Here is a 22,532-nt window from a genome sequence, read left to right on the forward strand (position 1 = left end):
CTATTAGCGTTCTATCACGAATACTGCTCTCCGATTGGCTACACTACTCATTATCTATTCTGTGATAGATAGTGAGTAGCGTAGCAGTGTGCGCTTGTTAACAAAATGACGGCCGCTTCTTGGCGTTTTCGAAGTGTCTGTGAAGAGGATTTAGAATAAGTTTTATTTCTATGCGTAATAGTTGACGAGGGCGCAGCCCTCGTCAACTATCACGCGATAGAAATCTCGAGCTCATAATCTAATTGTTTAATAGATCACAGATGACGTCAAAATGTGGTAAGAACGAAAAAGTGGCCACGAGGTGATGGCCGAGTTTGTCACGATGTTCTTACCAAATTGTGTCGTCTTCTGTAACCTATTACTGAATAGACGCACGGCAACATGGAATGTATCTGTTAAAAATTTCACGATCGCTGTTCATTTCGTCTTGTAAGTCTGTCCTTGTTCTTCTTCAGACAACTGACTGTGTACATACCAAGTAGCGTGACTGATGAGCGAGATGAATGGCCACTCAAAGCGTCATCTTGTTCATCTGCGGACATGTGTACATAGCTTCCTCTCATCTTTAATGTGTCATTAGATGAACTTGACGATGATTCGGATGTCATGCTGTTCCGGTTACGCTCTAACGAAGGAGATCTCTCGTCCACACTCTCCTCATTGGTTAGCTGGGCCAGAGCTGCTCTGTTCAGAGGTGAAGAGCCTGGGGCTTCACTGTCCTCTGCTGACAGAACCTGTAACAAAGAGAAAATCACATAAATAAATATAACGTCCAGCATACCGTGATTAGGTCTTCGTTGTTTTCCAGTCTTAAAAACTTGTTTTCGATTCAGAATTACTGTTTACCAATATCAGGTGTATGAAAACAGAGAGTAAAAGACTTGCTTTTTGGAGGTTACATAACACAGAGGAATCAAACTCCACGGTTTGACAATACGGGTAGCATTTAGTCTCCGAAATAGAAAAGGTCTTACATATAGGTTTAATTTCTTTCGCACAGCGCTGTATTCTACACTCTCAGTAAGTACATTGTTGTCAAAAATAGGTAACACTGCATAAGAACTATATTACAGGTCAGATTCCTGTCTCCTCTTAGCCAAATTAAGGCAAATCATAGCTTGTTTTGAGAAATGTCCATGGCGTAACTACACTTAACATAGTGAATGGTTTGAACCCAGGAGTATCAGTGGGTCCGTATAGCGTGATCATCCAGGTGAGGATAGTTCTGAAAAGAACTGTTGTTGGTGACTGACCTGTCGACAACCTGAGTGGAAGTCATCTTCAGAGTCAAGTGAATAGTATTCGTCAGTCGATGGTGTTATAAGTCTGGGCTGTTGAAAGTGATTGAACCAGTTTAACCATGATGGCATTGGCTGTAAGACTTGTGTAAAGTTTGTTAGCAGTCATTGGTCAAATTAAGTCGGTCTGTTTGAGGTCCATCTATCCCTCTGTAACTACACTTACTTCAGTTTCTGAATCACTGGGTGGACTGGATTCCAGCTTAGCTGGTGATTCGCTCTGTATTTCCACCTCTTCTTTAACCTCCTCCTTCTCTGTTACCTCAGTCTCTGTTTCTAATTCAGACTCAGGTTCAGACTCAGATTCAACTTGAGACTCCTGTTCAACAGTAGGCTCAATTATTGTAGGGACCGCTACTTCTTCCTGTACAGTCGGTGCCTCGCTCTCTGTTTCTTCATCCTCATCGTCATCATTCTGGTCCTGAGCACGTTCTTCATCATCAGCTGCATCTGACTCATCATCTGCATCAGTTTCTTTTGTTGTGTCCTCCTCCTCTGCCTTAAAGTCCCCTTCAGTCTGCTTTTCTTCCTTTACAGGTTCCTCTTCCTTAGGAGAACTGTTTACTCTCATATTGGGTAATTCAGTTAGGTCACCCACATCCATGGCTGAGCGAGGGCCACCTACTGATACCGCAAAACGACGGCCTCGTTCTGTTGAAACAATCAAATTGTGCATATAATTAGCAAACCTGATACTGTTACAAATGTGTTTCTTTAGAGCACGTCTAGTATGATCTGAAAGCTTGCCTTAGCTGCAGTATTCCATTAACCTGATAAACTATATCAGGTGAAAGTCACCGATACCACCAATAACAAAGCTGGAGCTGGTTCGTTAGTTTGTCAATATTATTTCACACCATGTTAATCTCATGCATAACAATGTGAGGCAATGTTAGCCCATACTGCAGCTCTTAGCCCTTCACATCTTATTTTCTGAGGTTTGGAAACTATTGAATGAATGAATGAAAGACTTTATTAATGTGTCAATAGTATTTAGCTTAAAAAAACTAATTGTAGACACTATTTACACAATAAAATATACCTCAGCTACATAAAGTTAAAACCATTAACAATTTAATGAATATTGTATAAAATAAATAAACAAATGGGATCGATGCCAAGAAAATTCTGGTTATGTCTATTTATAAGTTTTACACGTAGACTCAGAATGATTGACAATTAACCCTAATGAATGGTCTTTAAGGTTACTTCCCACCTCCCAGAGTGAAAAAAATCATTTTTTCTTTTATTTGCCTAAATGGAAGTTTATCATTTTATCTAACATTTACAGGAAAAAAAACTTAAAAATCTCAAAAATCGCCGACGTTATTTAACAAAATTTGTTTTCCAATAAAAGTTAATAAATAATGAAGGTGTCATAATCTCATAAGTAGGTGACGTCTCGGAGGAAATTTCGTGGGAAGCAGGTTCTTATTTCATGTGATTTGCATATTTTCTTTGTGCATTGCGCGTTCGAGTTTCATGGAGAAATCTAAAACAGAAAGAAGTCCTTGGGTAAAATCAACGAAAAAACCAGGGCCAAAGAAGAGAAAAAGGAAAGGTTTTGGGGAAGAAAGGAAAAAACCCTCGCAGAAAGCGACAAAGGCTCTTGGTTCGGCCAAGCGCCTTTGTCGACATCGACCGATGAACACGAGCGGTCTAATTCAGCTGGTTCACTTGGTTCTTCCGTTGGAGCAAGTCGCTTAAAAATCAAAGCTTTCGATAATGCAACTTACCACGGAGGTTCATCGTCAGAATCAGACGAAACTGATGACGGAGAATTCCAAACGAGCGACACGAAATACCAGAGTATTGTCAATCTGGACGAGCTCAATCGACAGCTTGCTGGACGAGTCACTTGCAGTTTTTGTGGAAGTGAAGGAATAAACTTTGAGGAAGTTACCAGGACTGGACTAGGAGCCGAATGGATTTGCCGTTGTAAAAACCCTGAATGTTCCTCGGACTTCGACTAACAGGCCGTGGCCACTCTGCTGCAAAAAGAGTTCTGAGCGTTCTAAACCTCCCCCCCCCCCCCCCCTGTAAATAAGGATTCATGGTCAAATCAGCCCGAATGTTCTCGCTCGATTCGATTGATTCTCCTTCGGTTGACGCGTTTCGTTTCTTGACGCGGGATTTCCCTTGCCTTTGGCAACTTTACCCATTGCCAGGATTGCTTTTCTTTCGTCTTGCCGGTCAAAAGATCGAAAACGTGACTGTAATGCAACACTTTTCCCGGAAAACTCTAACCCATTGTAGTTGACGTCAGGAGGTCCTGTTACGCCATTGGCTTGCGGTTTCAAGAGGCGACATAATCTCCTGGGGAGGCGCGAGTTGTTTACAAACCTTTTAGAGCGAAAATCTCGCGTTTGATTTCTCGTAGAATGTGTCGACTTTGAGCGAATTAATAGAGTATGTAGATTTCACGGATGTTCTTAAAATTTGGCCAAAGCATTCCACGGATAATAACAAACGAAACGGTGTCAGGAAATTATCGTATTTGAAATATTTTTTCCCGTGGCGACCATTTACGCAACGCGTCTCGTATATTTTTAGCTTCTTCAACTTTGGACTAGAATATCTTGGCAACCGATCAGAATATCGAAAAAGCCTGACACCGTTTTGTTGATTGATGCCTGTTGAATAAGACTGCAGCCATCAACCTCGTTCCCAGGGTCTCTCCAGGGGGCGGTAAGATGAGAGACCCTGGGAACGAGGTTGTGCAGCCATTTTGCTCGTGCCGCGGCATTCGATACCCGATTAATTCACGAGAACAACTCTCGGTCGTTTCACGGTTTACCGGCTACTGACACTTCCCAAAAGAAAAAGTCACTTAAATTATATTTTTCTCAAACACTACATTTATTAAGCTTTCTACTGATATATAGTTTGTTTAGGTTTTATTGAAACTGGCGCACGTACGAATTTTTTCCTGAAGGGCACCCGAGAAGGTGGGAAGTAACCTTAAAATAGTAGGAACAATAATATATTAATATATACACTCACCTTTCCCTTTGTAGGCCTCTGCAGTATCTGTAATGTACTTATACCAGCTGTGAAAACAAACACAATTTGCTCAGAAGTCATAGTATTATATCACCAGACTGAGATGAAGTACATCACTAACTAACTGCTTTTTTATCAGTATGAAATATATATATAGTTTTTGGTGGATGCTGGCAGTAGTAACTGGACCTAAATCTCTGTTTAATCCAAAGCAAACAACGAATTCTTGGGAATGAGGAAATTGAAACACTTGGAGGCAGTAAATCAATTTTTTACCAAATATTGCTTGCAAGATGTATTATGAGCGATATAAAACGATTTTGGGGAAAATTATGCATTGGCTTTAGTTTCTATCTGCTAATTCTGCATTGATCCAGTAGCTTTGTGTGCAAAACACTTTGATGGTATTCTGATGAATCACTGTATTCCTTATCAGCCAAAAACATGCCATGTTTTTTACGGTCCACACTTGTGCCAGTTACATGTGCGAACGTTCTGATCGGCTGAGGCTTCAACGGTCACTTTGAACGCCACCCAGTTTAAACTGTTAGTATTACAGACTACTCACTTTTTTCGATCCATGACAGTTGCTGTCACTAATTCATAAATCTGAGGTCCTACTGAAGATGAAGTGCTCACAAGGAAAAACGCTCTCTTGTCTAATGAGTCAAAACAATTCAACAATTACAATATCATAGGAGCTCAGTCACGGTATTTTGGCCACGTACAGAATTGCCTTTAAATTGAAAGGAAACCTTAAAATAGCAGTTTACTAAGATAGAAAAACACCAAATATAATAATAAACCATACAGAAAGAAGGATGGTTAAGGATGGAGAAGATTGACATGGATTACAAACGACGAACTTGTGGTTCACATTTTCGAAACATCTTGTTAAGTGAAAAATCACTCTTCAAGTTTCAACAAAAAGTGCAGTGATGTATGTGGTCCGTCCAAAGAACCGATAAATGATACAAATAACCCACCTGTTGCTACATTTCTTGTGAGAACACTACTCAATTTAATTATCGGACTGTGCGTGGTCTGTAAAGTAAATCAAGCAGCAATAAACAACAATCAGCTAGTCCCAAGGTAAGCATGTACAATTACTCCCTTGAGCGAAAGCTACACAAGCAGCATTTCGATTGCTGAAGTGCACCTTTTTCTACATTAACAACGTTGGTCGCCAATATGTTCATGATAACAAACAGTACATACAGCATGTCTTGATGAAGCAAAACCATAGTTAAATAACTTAAAATACACCGTTAGAAATTCTGCAAGTCAAACAGTTTCTGCAAGTCATAGAAGTATGTACTTTATTTCCCAATAAGGATAACGAGGTCAGATTTTGTGTCTGCATATTTTCGCAACTAGAGTTCTCCTTTTGGACAAAACTAACGAAGTCACACTGTTAAGCAGTGCAACAGTGTTTTTTTAATTACTACATTTTTGGAGTTGGAGACACTTATACAGTTTAATAGCTACTGCTTACTCGTCCAAGTTATTGCTTCCTAAACTGAAACTATCTCAGTGCGACAGTAAACTTGGGTCCTTAAACTTAATCACAAAAAGTTGTTACCTTGACGTCCTGATATCCCGCCGAGAAAGTTGTACTAAGACATTTAAGAACAAGCTTATCATCCTGTCTTTGAAGCAGAATTAATAAGTCTTCTAACAACAGTACATGGAGATCTGCAGAGAAGAAAATCCCCTATAAGCTATGCTTAAACAGTTTTGTACCACGCTCAACATCAACACAAAACTTAACCTTGTTACGTTCAGTTCAGAGAAAAAAGAAAACTATTTTTTGTTTGGGAGAACGAAAAGTGGGATCCTCAGCGAGCTGCAGGTGACAGCTCCCACGGCATTTTTGAGCAGATCACGTTCAAGCCCTCCAAACAGGTGTATAAATGGGTACTGGCAAATGTAATGCTTGGGGGGGGGGGGGGGGTTACCCTGCGATGGCTGGCATCTCATCGAAGGGGGGTAGGAATACTCTTAGGCGCTTTGTGCTATTGAAATCGTTGGTAAGCACAAGCCTAATGGGCCACTTGGCTCACATGCAGACTTTACCTTTTATCTAAAGGGTGATCACAAAGCCAGTTTAAAAAGGTGCTTCGCATTTCTATTAGGACAGGGCTCGAAATTAACTTTTTCGTTCGGGAGCCAGCTGGCGACTAACGGAAAAATTTTGGTCGCCAGATCGTAAATTTTGGTCGCCAACTTATTTTATATAATTATAACTTACACAAGAACACGATTTTATACGTTACTTTGCATGCAAGAAAAGTCACAATTGAAGAGCGAAAACAATTAAAAACAACACGAGTAACACTTAGTTATAAAGCTACTGTTGTTCTCAGGTGATATGTCTCTGGTCCGAAGGTGATGGTTGTCTCCATAGTCATTTTAAACGAAGCGAAGCATAAAACGTTTTAAGTCCGTGGTTTTCATTGTCAGACAAACACGGGTCCTTGCGTATTTTCCCTTTGCTACTTCTTCGAAATGCCGTTCTTTATTTTTGACTTGCTTTCCTCGCCGCCTTTCGCTGCCGACAAACAACGCCATGCTTGAATCTTAATTCCCCGCACGTAAAAACTCACGTATATTCCTTCAACTGATTGGTATCTGCCGCCATTTTCGCGGCAAATGAAAAGCACATGGTGTTGAAGTGCGCCCAGGAGGGAGAGGTGAACACGTCAGATTTGGCTGACCCTCTTGATCATGGCCATTATGACGTCACGGCGAAAGATGCGCGCAAATGCAGAGAATTTTCGAAAATGGCGGCGTTACCTCTAGTTGATACAACTTTTTGAGGCGCATTTCTCCAATCATTCCAGCTTTAAATGGTGTTGTATTTGGATCTCAAGGAGTAATTATCATTTTTCTTTCTTGAGAAGTAAGTAGATTTTAATTATAAGTGAAAAATCTTGCATAAAGTGTATTTAAAGTGTTACAGTCATCGCTCTCCGGTGGAAATATGTGGGGCAAAATTTTGACCATTCGCCCCGTAAAATTGCCTTTTTTACGTGATCGGTAACTTAAAGAAACGTGTAACGTGGTCACAGAAGAGCTTATATGTGTAGGAAAACACTATAATTGAAGATGATTTTGAAGAATCGGTAGTAAAAATGATCAGTTCATTTGAGTATGAAATATCTGCGATCTCGTGTTCGGCACATGTTCTGCAACAGGCCTAGCAAACAGAAATATCCACAATGATGGAAATGAGAACTTTCACAGACAAGAGCTTAGGCTTCATTATTTAAATAAGACCTAAAGCCTGCCTACTGCACAACGGTGGTTAAAATACAGACAGAGGATAAAATGAATATGCAGACTGCAGACTTTTTAAGAAATATCCTATTTCCTTTTATAGAGAGCTAAGTGCTCCGGTTGGCCTGAAATATACAGCTCATGTTAGCCGGTGTAAGGTTAGCTCATTCTCTCTATAAATGAAAATGGGAATATGATATTCTTAAAAAGCCTGCAGTCTACATTTTATCCTTGGTTTGCAGTCTAATCTTGTAAGACTTTTCTTTAAATATATGGACATACAAGGCCCTCTCTCCTCTGCATAGGCCTCTTTCATGCTGCTTAGACCGTACACTGGTATTTTCGAGTATGTTCAATTTCCATGGGGAGCTTCTCCAGAGGAGACTATAAGGCCCCATTTATATGGTCTTGGGTACTGGAGACAACCCTATCAGACCCAACTTTATCATAGTTACCAGGGTTACCCTGATTATGTTGCCAAGGGTGACTTGTGTTTCACTTTCTCAACAGGTGAGGGTGCTGAAAAAATTTCTTTATGTGAATCTGAAGACCTCAATTCAATACATTGAAATGAGCTATTTTATGTTTTATAAATTATGATATTAGCTGCATGTACATTACCGCATTGTATCTGCTTGGACGGGACTTAAAGGTGGATGGGGTTGGATTGTTTAATTGTGAGAGTTACTTTTGTTAATCGTAAATACATATTGAGTTCCTGGCGTTAGATCTCATTAGGAAATTTATCTTTTAGTTTACATTTTCTGTTGAAAAGAGTTATGGGCGATGTAAAAACCAAAGAGGGAAGGGAGGTGATATAAACATTTACTCCAATTTTCAACTGGTGATTATTAACAGGAGTCGTATTTGATCTTTTTAAACCTTAGGTTACCATCCTCCACCACCTTTGCAAGACCATTTGAGCAGGCCCCATTTCTGGCAATACACGCAACCACCATGGAAAGCTATCTATTTGTTGTCATTGTACTATCAATTAAACATATTTTAAAACCCAATCTTGTGGGGTTTTTTTGTTATTTGCTGAAAATGTACGCTTATCATTCTCTTGAAGCCAATAATAAACTCATCAATGCAAAAAGCAACAGGGAACCTGGGATGGATGGCGCTGAGGAGAAATCAGACTTTGGGTTCATGTTTACAAGTACAACCTCTGTGACACTTTTCTCTAGAATATTTCTTTGTAGGTCAGTTTAAACTTAATGTAAACAATAGTTAAAGCTATCTTTATTTACATAAGATTTATGATAAAATTTAAAAGCATAACGTATAAAGAAAATAACTGATTATCATTTCAAACTTAGAGGCAGTAAAGCTATTACAGTTTCTCAAGACAGATGCTATTAGAAAACAAGGGGTTTGGTGTTATAATAAGAGATCACCAGATATTGATCTTTCCAGCTTTGTCTTAACCTTCCTTACTGAACTCTTTGTTTTGGCAATAAGTCATTTTGGCGTTACAAGTTTCTCCTGGATAAGGTAACTCTTATTGCCATTATTCTTTCCTCTTTAACTCACTTGATGCTGGGAACTAGATTCTGTATTTTTTAGTTCTTTCCATGTAACATCCTATGAGTTTTATTTTACAGCCTATACAAGTTTAATTGAACTCACTGTGATATTAAAAAAAAATTAGAACCCAAAGCACCAGTTTAGGATACCTTTCTTGTGAGAGGTGCGAGACAAGAAATAGCTTTGCATTGCATGCGGACGCCCGAGGAAACAGATCCTGCTCCGATCTCATATTTGACAAACATTTTGACATGAAATAAAGCACCTTTCTACCAAGAGGTCTCATCCATGTTATTCTGAATATCATCCGTTTCATCTAGGTCTCCCGTACAGTGATATTATATCATTTTACCACCTAAAATATCCACACGTGTGCTCGGCTTGCGTCAGTTGGTTGGCCTCGCTGAAGAAAATGTTATCGTTGACAGTTCTTCGGATAATTTAGCGCAGAAAAATAATTCCTTGGTACATTATTTACTTTAATTTCCAACCCAGCATACGACTTGATAGTTCAAATGTCTTTGTAAGGGAGCATTTTCCAACAAATACTTTCTCATATTTCGAGGGTTTCGAGTGTTGATCAGCAGGTCCTCCACGCTATCGTCTACAAAATAATGGGTTTAAACCCACTGATCATTTTTATGCATATGTTAAATGATTCGTTTTCATCACCATTCAAACGTTTTAAACCATATCAAGATCACATTTTTGTGTTCGTGCTGTTCATCGTTGGGTTCTCCAGATATCGCCCAGGGAACGGGCGCGAAGCTTCACTTTTCAATCGCGTTTTCAATTGAGCGATCTCCAAATTTTGCGTGTTTTTGAGCCTTCCGACATCTAATTTTTAAAAACCAAGGTATTTTTGGACACAATATTAATAGGTTATCTTATTCCTGTTGTCTGTTGATCGCTTTCTTTCAAATTCTTTGAGTAATCATCGGATGAAAAACTTTTGTGGTGTCATTTTTTAGCGGCCATTGAAACGGCTCACGAGTGACGTCATAATGGCCAAGATCATCGGGCGCGCAATCGCATGGCAACCCAAGCAAAGTTGACCTCTCCCTCCTGAGTGCGCCTGTGATCCCAGTTTCGGAAGCCGCCGCTGAAAAAATATGGCGCGCCGTGAACGCAGTATCGACGTGTCGAAACACATTGAATTTTTTCGATTATCTTGTAATATTCAGACATTATTTTACTGGGGACGGAAAGGTGAGTTGTATACTAGCTACCATATCCGATTGATTTCCTAATAAAAAGATTTAAAAATAAAGTTGTGTCGTGATTTTCTTTAGTCATCAGACAAAACGCGAGTCGCCAGTGCTCAATTTTTGGTCGCATTGGCGACCAGTGAGTCGCAATTTCGAGCCCTGCTTAGGAGATGCAGAAATATATTTACTTACCAATAGACTTTGTTCTGCTTATTCTCCATGTGAGTGGACCATCATAAACAAGTTTCTTTGTGGTCAGATCTAGGTTCTGACAAACAAAAGCCTCAAATGAATAAAACGAAAATACAATAGCCTTTTTTATTTAAAGAGCAGTCATGTACTGATTACCCGATCAAATTTAAAGTTCACAGTGTATCAAATGAAATTTCAGCATAGAATACACAAGTTTGTTTTGCTAGAAATACACAAAAGGACAGAATTTGTCAAAAATATCTACCTGATAACCAACTACTTTGGTGGCCTACTATGGTTAATAATTATAGTATCTCAATGAAACTAATCGTTCGTATGAACTGTCTCTGTTAACTAAAAAAAAAAAAAAAATGAAAAACAACCGCAGCGTTGATGTACCTTGAACTCTTCCATCATTTTGTTGTTAGTGTTTTCAAGAGGCCTTCTGTCTATTTTTCTCTGAAAGTCTGCGAGTCTCTACAGGAGAAAGACCACAGTGTGTCAGTTGTAATTTGCACAAAGGCACACTTTCGTTTAGTCAAACCTTCCACGAAGGGGGATCTTAGAACTGTACGTGTGCCTTCCTCGGAGTTGGCTTTCTTAACACCACACCAGTCACTGGACTGAATGTGCAGCAGACATTGTGGGCTTCATTGCTTATGTACAAGTAATGTGAGTCAGATATCCAAGCCGCTTGAACATATTTTTTTACCTCGCTTTGTCAGAATTTCTGGTGTAAGGTAAGCATTTCAGTTACACACTCAGTCACAAGCAAAGGTGCAAGCCAAGCTAGATAAAGGATAGACTGGGTGGTGTTGTACTGAGCAAAGATCTACATTCATCCCTGTCTGAGCCAGACACATCTTCAGTGCTCAAAATTCAAATTCCGTCTTAGGGAGATATCCGTCTCAGAACGCGTTAGGGATACCCATCTGGCATCATGTTAACATCTTGTTAAACAGTTTATCAGGGAATACCAATGAGGTTTGCTAGCTACCATCAAGTGATTTCAGGTATTTCCCTGCTCAACAGTGAAGATAAGAGCCCAGTTATTCATGGGCTGAGTTATGCCAGTCTGCGTAACACTTTTTAGTTTGAGTTATACTGAGATTATCATGGTTCTTACTTGTCGATCTTCACAATCCTTGACGCTTTGGTTCACAAAAGCAAGTAAATCCTGTAAGACAATAAAGCCAGGGATCTCATTAATTTAGGGAGTAGAGGGCTAGTTGCATGAAGCACACGGCTGACACCGCTTTGAGTGCCACAGGAACAAGACTTTCGGGGGTCTGGGGGCATTCACCCCCAGAAATGTTTGACAAGTTCCAAAAAACCTGTGTTTTCCCTACATTACCCTTTACAATTTACAGAAAAAGTAGGCAACTCAGAAATCTAAGTAGCCGTGTTTCTTAGCTGGCCGCCGACACTTCATTAGAGCCCTGCAATAAAGCACTCTTTCTATACTACAAGGAAGAGGTTATAAAGTACTAACACGTCAAACTGAGTATCAATCCATATGTTCAAAGCTCTAATTCCACTATCGGAGACACAAATCATTAATTGTTTGCCTACTGAATGTGATGCTAAATGTATGTTAACACAATATGACCTAACTGATTACTTCCCTATGATCAAATTATACCAAAATTTACGACACTGATTAGCAATTAGCAGACCAGATTGTAACCCAAATAGGGCAGTGTATGCGTCTAACATGTTGCTCGAACTTTAAATCTGTTATTACTGTGCAGGGAAAGAAAAAATAGTAGATGAAGGGTGCCCAAGGTAACAAATCAACTTCCTCTTACCTTCGTACATTGAATTGCTCTCTCGATATTTTTGCCATCTGAATGAGAGCCTGTATTAACAAAGAGGAAATTAATAACTACAAACAAAGCTTGTGCTGATGAAATACTTTCATTTAATTATTAAGTACAGTTCTTTTCAAGGTCGCCAATGGTAGACACAGAGTCCAAATACACATGTTATTACTGTAAAGAATGCATTAGTCAACAGAACAAAGACCACGTGACTTACTGGGTGTATTTTTCTGTATTCCTTCCAGTAACAGTGGATACTTCGTTAATCTTTGATAACTGGATGAAATGATATCTTGAAGTCTCAATCTCCGACAAAGGGGATCATTTTCACAGTTCTTCATAAAAAAGAAAGAGATAATGAGCACTGACCTTACACCTTACAACAGACCCCACTATTTCCACCAAAAATCTGACAGGTGAGAAACACTTTTTGCTAAGACCTTTTAAGCTTGTGCAAGTTCAAACCATACTTCTCAAACTTATTAATGATTCATCATGTTAAAACAAAGAAAATCATGACTGTGACGGTGTTTGGATGTGATTGTCTGATCTTAGTTAGCATTAATTAGATTTCATTTCTCCGTTTTCTCCTTAGTTTTAGTTGAGAAGACATCAAACACACGAGACAGTGTTTGACCACATTTCCAAACACCTCGAAGCTTGTCAAAAATACTCCGCTGCGCGTCGTATTTCAACTCCCTTCTCGGTGTTTGGAAATGAGGAAAAACACGGTCTTCCGTGTTTGACATATTACTTTTATAACTAATTTTAAGCAATAGTATCATAAAGGCAAGTAAACCTCTCTCCGTCTATAAACAGGCACAGAAATGTTGTGTCGACCCTGGGGTTAATGTTTCTACAAACAGCCCTAAGAGAACCCTAAGAGAACCAACATTTGAAGCCCACAAAAATGAATCACTCACGCAACTACAGTACTGCAGTCAACGCAAAAGGATCTAATTAAATTGACTTTGACAGATTCGTCCAATCAGTCTTCTGCTGTTTAAGGCAACACTGGTGTTTCTACCAACTAATTTGAATGGACCGAAGAGAAAAACCACGTGCATTATTTGTCCAGAGACAACAAATTATACTTACATTTATAAATTGTTGAAGTTTAGGATCTTTTCTTTGCCGATTCTGGAAAAAAGGAACCCACACTCACTTATTAGTTACAACGGTTTACAAGCTGAGCGTCGAATTAATCAGGCAATTACTCGTTTTGATTTTGGTTTTACTACTATGGTTCGAGATTGGTTGAGTAGTGGGTTTGGATTTGGTTTTATGACACTCAATTGAAAATTGCTCTATTAAGTAATCAACTAATTAATCAAGTTAAAAAAAACATGCTATGTGAGCGTGCAAGTTTCATTTAATTTGGAATGCTTAAGGACGTTCGCGCGAAAATTTTCCAGTCGATAGATTTTTTTATTTTTTACTGCAGCCAAATAATGAGTTACTTGTGCCAGAAATGCACAAATAATTGAGGGTCACCGACTTCGTTTCAGAGATAAAGCGTGTGGAAAACTACCCTGATTTTGAAAAATTGGCGCACGCAATTCAGCATGGTTTACAGGGGTTTATAGTTAAAAATATCGAAGGTGAGTCAACGGAGGCAAACGATCTTGGTCATATTTTGTAGAAATGAGTCTGTTGCGTAAATAATTCCACATGTTACCAACGTTTTAACTAAACTTAACCCTTCAAGAGGCATTTGACACCGTCGCACAGATAAATGAAGAGCTAAAAAGAACGAAATTCAATGGTGCATTTTGCAAAAAATTCAAACTTCTAGACCATAGAGTTTCTTCATTTTTTCGCTAAACGTAGAAAATCGGTAGAGAAAATGATCCATCAAAAGAAAAATAGGGGTCACCGAACGTCCAAGATCGTTAAATCCAGGCAAAGCTATAGCAATGGCCATCTGCCCTATCTTTGTCCATTTTATTACTCATGCATGACGTGGCGTGTGAATTTGCGTGCGCAGTAAGGATGCACAGAAACAAACGTCCTTTTAAAAGGTCATTCCCCAGTATTGCACTGCGCATCCCTACTACGCATAATTTCACACGTGATTAGCGCGCGCGCATTAAAAAATGGCGGCTTTTTCTTTACGGCTGGACCTCGCCATAGAGGTAAATCGTCATTTCCTCATAAACGAGTGCGGTGACCTATCATTTTTTTCTGTTGTTTTGAATTGAGTAATAAATTTCTCCATGTAAAATAAATATGGACCAATTCTCAGTGTAGAACAATAAACAGTCGTCGGAAACGTGACTATACTCATGGTGATATTATAAGGACTTATTGGGTGCAAACAAGGTGCTGTTACTCCTAAACGAACATGGCGACCCCTCATTTTTATTTCAAAATTAAAGTTCACATAATAGAAACAATCAATAAGCAAAGTTTGACAAAAATCTCACTGCAGGTTCGATTTCAGTGGAATGACCTTAAAGGAGCAACGTTTTTCAGGTTTTCTTCAATTTAACGGTAACTTTGCATGTGGCCAAAATAACTCAAAGTACTGTGACTGGGCACCTTTAATCATAGTGCAAAAGACAGTGCTGTGTTGAGCCACAAACATTTTGCTTCCCCATATGATTTCTTCAAGCAAAGGTCAAAGGTCAATGCGTTTCAAAACAACTCTTATTGCTTCCCAGCAATTCTGTAGACCAAACCTGGGTAAACGCGAAAAATACAGTGTGTAACACTTCTTTTTACACTTGTGTCACTTTCTCCATGATGTGTAACAAAACAGAGCATTACTTGGGCCTTGCCACTGTTAAACACTGCAGGAATCAGTGACCAAATAACAATTACGTTACAGACCTTCAGCTGCTCTAGAGCAAACTTCTGATGATTACAAAATTCTGCACAGGCATCTTTAGCCATCTCACCAGGTTCTCCATCAAACTGCATGAAAGAAAACAAAAAAAAAAAAAAAACCTTTACCTCAAGCATTTTACCAAACTGTTGTGGTTGTTGTTGACAGCGCATCGCAAATGTTCCTTTCATGTTTCTGCCTGAGATAAATGTTCTACTATCAATTGCTTCATTGCTATGAAGATTACTTTCAGCAGTTAATCGTTCGAGGAGCAATAAATATTTTCTAATTGTTTTCTGTCGTTATACATGTAGTCGAACACTACTGACAGAATCTACTGCTTGCGAGGTAAATAACAACACAAATCCTTGTACTAGGTTGGCTCACTGTGTAGATGTAATGTGAATGCACCGGTATCGCGGAGGTCACGGGTTCGAATCCCGTTGAAGCCCTGATTTTTTTCAGGCTTCTTCTTTCCAATTGCTTAAATTGGAAAATTAACTGCGATGATCATTCTTCACTTTCATCTACTACCGCAGTTCATATATGAATTATTTCATATAAACCTCACATCATTTCACTCCTCACGGGAAGATATGAACTCAATTAATTGACCTCGCTCCCAATGTGTGGCTTCATAGCTCAGTTGGTAGAGCATCGCACCGGTATCGCGGAGGTCACGGGTTCGAATCCCGTTGAAGCCCTGATTTTTTTCAGGCTTCTTCTTTCCAATTGCTTAAATTGGAAAATTAACTGCGATGATCATTCTTCACTTTGTGTAGATGTAGTTATCAGCCTGTTTGGTTGTAGTATTTCCGATATTTTTGTACCAAATTTGAACCCACTAGCTGAATGTAAGCACCGAGCCCCAGCTCCTCATGTCCTGTGCTCCATGCTCGCACCTACTGCACTTGCTGTTTCCCTCACATCCTATCTTTGTTTTGAAAAATAGAGAAGTTGTGAACAGTCTAAGAACACCTTACCCTTTCGAGCATGACATCTCCTATACAAACAATAACCTCCTCAGATTCTTCTCGCCTCTTCATCATACTTTTCATTAATGAGACTGAAAAATAGAGATTAGCCATGCAATAAGTTCTTGTATGCTATTACATAACATTAAAACGCATTTAAAAGACAACTCTATCGGGACATGAATTAAAAGTTTACTAATCTGTAGCTCATAGTGAAGAGTAATTGTTTTTTCTGACTTTCCATGACCACGAGGAGAGGTAAAAAAAGCGCAAGTTATATTACAGTAGAAGTCCTCATACAGACCATTTTCGTATTCCCGGTATTGGACTGGAACTAGCGTGCAACTGAGGCTAATGCGGGGAGTCTTTTCAAATGCAAATGACAATCATCTCTTTTTGATGATATTCCCCCGCATGAGCCTCCATTACAGGCTAGTTCCAGTCCATTACCGAGAATACAAAAATGGCCTATTCAGACACCTCTGGAGAGGTTTGACTGTATTTGAAAGGCAGATCAGTGTTGCTTAAAAACAAAACACAACTAGCCCAATAATCTCAAGTTAATTCTGCTTACTGATCGCAAGATATTTCTACAAGGTCAGTACTGGGCTGTAGAAAGTACTTCAAGACAGCATCAGCTAGAACCTTAATTTGGGATTGTGTAAGGACTGGACACTATCTTGGCACTTTGCTGCATAATTGGTGAAACCAGTTTTTAAATCATGACTTCAGTACCTGAACTTGAACACAAAATGCTCGTTGATCTCCGAGATTAACATAATTAAGTGAATTCAATTTGTGAAGGGAAAGAAAATTGTAGTTAGTTTTTGGCAAGTTTTGCAACAACACAACACCAGAATTTGAAAATGTCCGAAACCCCCACTTATACAAATGTACCTTCCGTCAATTTATATCCTAATTGTTAACAAAACTGGAGCATTGCTTTTTCGTTTCTGTAAATTAAATGTCTCTTGGGTTTTGAATTTTCAAAGTCATTCTCATGATAGTGCCCAATTAAGTAAGAAATTCCAGGTGCACTGCATAAGAGAGTTGTCAATGGTTACATCAATAGACCCACTAACCAAATGGCTTAGCTTACTTACCATGAATTTTAATTAGTGCATCCAAGTTTGGAAAAAGTTGATTGATGTATTGTCTGGACATGACATTCATTTTCATCATTGGTCTGTAGAACACCTGGAAAAAAAAGTGAACCAACATCACTAAATAGAATCATTGTTAAAGGCACATCATTACAAGTGTAGCCCAGTCCATCTTTGAAGATGTGAATTAAATTAATGGCAACACTCTCCTAAAGACATCGAGTGCCCAGACATTCGTAGCTTTTTCACTAACAATTATTTCAAGGCAAGTATCCTTAAGAACAAGACAGTCAGTTCGCACTAACCTAGACCTAATCAAATCACATGTAAACAATCATGTCCCATAATTATATTGGTTACTTGGTTAAATGGTCATTATGTACGCACAAATATGCAGGAGGCACTTAACTCAAAGTCTTCTTACCTTGTTCAATACTTTTAAATTTCTAACATGTGTTCTCTCAGTATGGATAAGCTCTGAAAAAGAAAACGATATACAGTTAATTACTGATCCCAATGGAAACAGCTGGTTTTGCTCTCCCGAGAATCTCGATGTTTCCCTCTACTTCGTCTCTGGAAACATTGAGATTCAAGGGAAAACAAAACTAACTGTTTTCCCAGGGACGAGTAACTAAGTGTTTTGCTATATAACTGGAGTTTAGCGTAAAGTAATAAGGCTAGAAGAAGTCAAAGCAACCTCTGATTAGTGGGAGAGTGGGTAATAATTGCTTAATTGTTACCCGGTGGGCGACATTTAAATTTACCCAGTCATGAGTCGTGAGTTAAAATTCGCAACATTTTCTGAAATGTGTTCAGACAAATATATAGAAAACTAAAATGTATCCTGAATACAACGTTTTATCCACCACTACTTCTGAAAACGAATTTGACAAAAGTCATTTGAAATTGAATTCCTTGAAATTTCCCCACACACTTTAAATTGCGTGCTACACTTTGTTGCTGTAGGAAGAAATGTGGTCTGGACAATTACCGTGAATGAATTCTTGTCGTTTTATTTCTTTGCCCTTAAGTCTTTTTAGAACCTGCAAAATATAGTGAACAAAAAGAGTTAAACACGATAAAAGTTCACATATGCCACCTTAACAGCTTGAACATAAAAGCTTTGAATCTGCGAGGTATGCCTCAGCCAAAATAAATTGAAGCAGAGTTCTTGTCCAGATAAATGTCTTCAGAATCTAGTTTGAAACTGGCCAGGTTTTTATTTATTACACAAAAACTGTTATGGGGAAGGTAAATTATTTTCTTTAATAAAATAAGACAGGATTTTCCTGTAGAGAAATGTACAAATGTCTTCAATGAGCAATGTAAAGCCATAGCTGCTACGCGTAGCTACAGTGTATGTGTTGCCCAAGTTACCTTCTTGTCTACAACTTGTTGCCATGGCGGTGGTTGAGCATCTACTTCCATGTCGGAGTCCTAACGTTTTGAAGAAAATACACAACAGAAGTAAATCAAGGGGTAGTGTACATAACAGCATTATGAAAGCAACACTTGAGATAGTAGAACTGATTAAACCATGCCCATTTTGTAAATTAATTTACTCTTAAATGCAAAACTCACATCTCAAACAAAAATTCCATAGACTTTCATTAAGGATGACCTTAACTTTCAGGAAATTGATTTTAAGAGGACTAAAGAAAATTTGTTTAACTAGTCTCCTAGGGTCCAAATACTGTACAATATTTGTACTCGTGTTGCGTTAAATAAACTTTATAAATACACCTTATTCGATGGTTTGACATAACATGTGCGGATATTTTGTGAGCTGTGTAGTACATGTATTTTTCCAACTTCGAAGGAGACCGGAAAAAATACAAGCATGTTTGTGCCTATTGTATGATAAACCATCAAGTATGGGATTTATTATTTTACTACGATGTCATTTTCTTGTATTTCAAATTCTAGTTTTTGCATATATCCTGCCTCTGAAATTCATACCAATTGCGTAAGGTGCGTGGGAATGACAAAAACGAAATAAGGCTCTACAGTGCAATATGAGCTCATATTTTGTGCATTCCCTTGACCACATATGGTAAAATGACGTACAATAGTGGAATAATAATACTGCACACATTATGCAAGTGATTGTTTACACCCTCTGAAATGTTCCCTAGTTAGCTGCTGCTGGGTGATGTTTGTCAAAAATAATCATTCAAATTTTACAAAGTGTGGAAAGTCCCTAATTCCAGATGTAAGGAAGAGATGGGTTGTTTACCATTTATGCAAAGTACCAGAAATTTTTTAACTCGATTCGACCGACGCGAATATTTTCGTAATAAACGGGACGTCTTGAAAGGTAGTCCAAAATTTCCAACCGAAATATCCTTGTGAAAAATGTGCTTACCATTTGCAATTCTTCACCGCCGTCTTGGAAATATGATCAGGTCGCATTCGGCCTAGTCTCTTTGGTAAATTGTTTTTCTTTTCTTTTTCTTTTTTTTTTTTCAGTAAATGGTACATGTGAATGGGTTACCACCAGGCATTTTTGCTTCCCATTTGCACAAACCATTTCAATACGAACCGGTTTCTCCTTGTAAATGGTAAACAACCACAATTTCTCTTTAACAGTTACTTATTCTCTACTTTCATATACAATGTAACAACAAATGGTATGAATCATAACTCACCGGTTCTTCTTCTGGTGGCAGAAAAGAAGGAGATCGTGAGCGAGCACGTCTCCCTGGAAGTAAATAAGAAATGTTAGACATGATAACACAAACACAGCGTGATGACAGGTGCTTACTGTTAACCAATAGATTAAGTTCAATTTATTACAAACATCACATTTAATATCACTGAGTTGATTGGAACTGTTACATTTTTTATCACATAATTCAAACAATGCAGCAAGAAGTCTACACACAATCTTTAACTTGACAAGTTACTGGATTTAATTGCTTTAGTTTAAATATTGGTAAGTTTTAAAATCAGAATTTGTGGATGATAAATTGTCAAACACCTTTCAAATTGTTAATGAGAAAATTCCGGCAACAGTAAGATCCTACATGGCTAAACAGGAAAGCTGTCTACTAATTCTTCCCATGTAAGCGTTTTTATTCAGTTACAAAAAATGTTTAAAAACACATCATGATTCTCCGAATCCAATTCAAATTTACCTTGGGGGAAAAGATCTCTTCAATGAAGTCACATCTCTTTTACTCCTGATCCAGTTTTTTACAGGTAAATTTCAACAAACTTACCTTGAAATTTACATGTGGTCATATTTAAACGTATCACAGTGCATTATTCAGAATAATAATCCCAGTGCTGCTAAGAAATACTGCAATCATATCATCAACTTCATATGTATGGAAAAGGTGCAGTGAATGAATGGATAACGTCATATGGAATGTCTGGCATGATGAAATGAGCCCCCACGTTAGTCAAAACAGTGGTACATGTACTAACAAAGCCATCAGGAATACCAGAATATTAGCATCTAGCTAACAGGAAAGAGCTACTTTATCTTGCTTTTACTGGCCAGCTTGGCAGTGACAAGCTACTCTTATCAAGCCTCCCTAACATCTATCAGATGATTTTGAGGGCCAATTTGGCAAAACAAACAAAACCAAGTGGAACTTGGTGACCATTATTTAAATGGCAGAACAAAGATGGCCTCCAAAAAGGTTCAAAAAGGTTCAAAAATACCCCTTTTGGAGCCAAAACTACAAGGACTTTTCACATAATTAGTCTCAACGGCTAACTTATATTTGTTTAATCAAAATTTCATCAAACAGGAGCTACAGGGCCATTCCGCTTTGGACAATGGCCAAGTATAAGTAAATTACAGTAGACATTTATACTGTTTCCTTTAAGTCTTTTGGCCAGATAATATCAAAGATAATTATGTTAACATCATTGAATAAGTAGTTATCTTACTACCTAAAGTACATGGTACACATTTTGGTAAATGTAAATGAATCATTACAAACTTGCTCTGAAAGCCATACAAGTATGTTTTATGACTGCATTTATGAAAGTTACTGCAGATAGCAGAACAATGAACAGGAAACTACCTTAATTTATTCAATGATTAATGAAAAGCCAAAGTGCAAGGAGCACATGCAACTCAGTGAATGGTTTAGTTAGCAGCTACTTTTAATTTAGGTTCAATAGTGATTAATGTTAATAGTATTATTGCAGTTATCACTGTCATCACAAAATGACGCACGCTTCCATGAATGACTTTATGGAAATTTATGAACATGGAGTGAACAACTAATGAGTGGTACAACATGTACGATCACAAAAGATAAAAAACACTCAACTCAATGGACCTTTTTGGTGATATGACAGCCACTTTGAAATACATACTAATTTGCCCCCTGAGCATCCCATAATAAGTAGCTATTTGAAACAATAGAATTCAAAATGGCCGTATCCCTGAAAAGATCCATTAGAACAATGATCAAATACAATGTTGAAAACATAATATACATATACACCAATACATTTCATATTGTTTGTCCATCTCAGGTCATTATTAATGCTTGTCCCAATGAATTGTTTCATTTATCGAGACCTAAAATAACACAATAACATGCTATTCCTTGGTTAAATGCGATATGAAAAAAAATCTGATGGAATGAGATTACATGACCTGAAATGGGATAATAAACAGAGAAGAACGGCCATACTTTCCTTGCTTATCACAGTGGAATTAGAGCAGTTTTCAGTTGAGTATTGATAGTAACCATGTACAATTAATTATTATTCTGGTTTTGGGTTTGGTTTTGGTTTTGGTTTTGGTTTTGGTTTTACTATGGTTTGAGATTGGCTGAGTAGCGTAATTGGTAAGTAATTGGTTTTGGTTTTACGACACTCAATTGAAAACTGCTTTAACTATTAAAAGGGAAGTGTCATGACTCATGTTTGACTCAGCTGAGTCTCTCAGCAAATCAATATTGAAAAGAGCACATGCATCCAAGTTTTAAGTTATCATCATAGAGTCTTGCTCTCACACATTTTGCTCTAATGGCCATTGTCAGCTGAGCCTTTATGCGCCTCTCCTACAAAATGATTTACATAGTGTATCCTTCCTGCAGTAAGTTTTCATTCACATCAGTTGAATATACATTGCCTGTTTGCACATGTGGTCCAGTAAAGTAAACTGAAGATCTAGAATGCATTCTCCCTCAGATAATATTAGTATGGTTTTATCCTGTGTGGCATTTTCCCACTGTTTCTTTTAATGACTAAATGTTATTCTCTGTTCAACATGGCTGCTTATGCATGCAAAGCAATGTTATTTAGAATTTGGGAAAACAAACATCCACC

The 22,532-nt window shown here is 38.1% G+C and overlaps 1 protein-coding gene across 6 annotated transcripts in view; it reads right to left on the reverse strand.

Moving 5' to 3' along the window:
• The window catches only part of LOC145492976 (rho guanine nucleotide exchange factor 11-like), a 69,470-nt gene that overhangs the window by 7,909 nt on the left and 39,029 nt on the right, over positions 1-22,532 (reverse strand). For 5 of the 6 annotated variants that reach the window (XM_081472355.1, XM_081472356.1, XM_081472354.1 and 2 more), the window contains 19 exons: positions 19,883-19,935; positions 18,612-18,671; positions 18,226-18,277; positions 17,659-17,711; positions 17,235-17,328; positions 16,141-16,223; positions 15,163-15,246; positions 13,429-13,470; positions 12,548-12,665; positions 12,319-12,368; positions 11,637-11,687; positions 10,910-10,987; positions 10,511-10,586; positions 5,884-5,996; positions 5,288-5,345; positions 4,870-4,960; positions 4,302-4,348; positions 1,465-1,949; positions 476-734 (listed from right to left, as the gene is read on the reverse strand). In XM_081472355.1, coding sequence (XP_081328481.1) covers positions 476-734; positions 1,465-1,949; positions 4,302-4,348; positions 4,870-4,960; positions 5,288-5,345; positions 5,884-5,996; positions 10,511-10,586; positions 10,910-10,987; positions 11,637-11,687; positions 12,319-12,368; positions 12,548-12,665; positions 13,429-13,470; positions 15,163-15,246; positions 16,141-16,223; positions 17,235-17,328; positions 17,659-17,711; positions 18,226-18,277; positions 18,612-18,671; positions 19,883-19,935 — 1,947 coding nt within the window. The remainder of the gene's footprint in view (positions 1-475; positions 735-1,464; positions 1,950-4,301; positions 4,349-4,869; positions 4,961-5,287; positions 5,346-5,883; positions 5,997-10,510; positions 10,587-10,909; positions 10,988-11,636; positions 11,688-12,318; positions 12,369-12,547; positions 12,666-13,428; positions 13,471-15,162; positions 15,247-16,140; positions 16,224-17,234; positions 17,329-17,658; positions 17,712-18,225; positions 18,278-18,611; positions 18,672-19,882; positions 19,936-22,532) is intronic. The other variant, XM_081472358.1, reaches the window with a different exon arrangement.

Source organism: Orbicella franksi, chromosome 7 (genome assembly GCF_964199315.1).
Source record: "Orbicella franksi chromosome 7, jaOrbFran1.1, whole genome shotgun sequence".
NCBI lineage: Eukaryota > Metazoa > Cnidaria > Anthozoa > Scleractinia > Merulinidae > Orbicella > Orbicella franksi.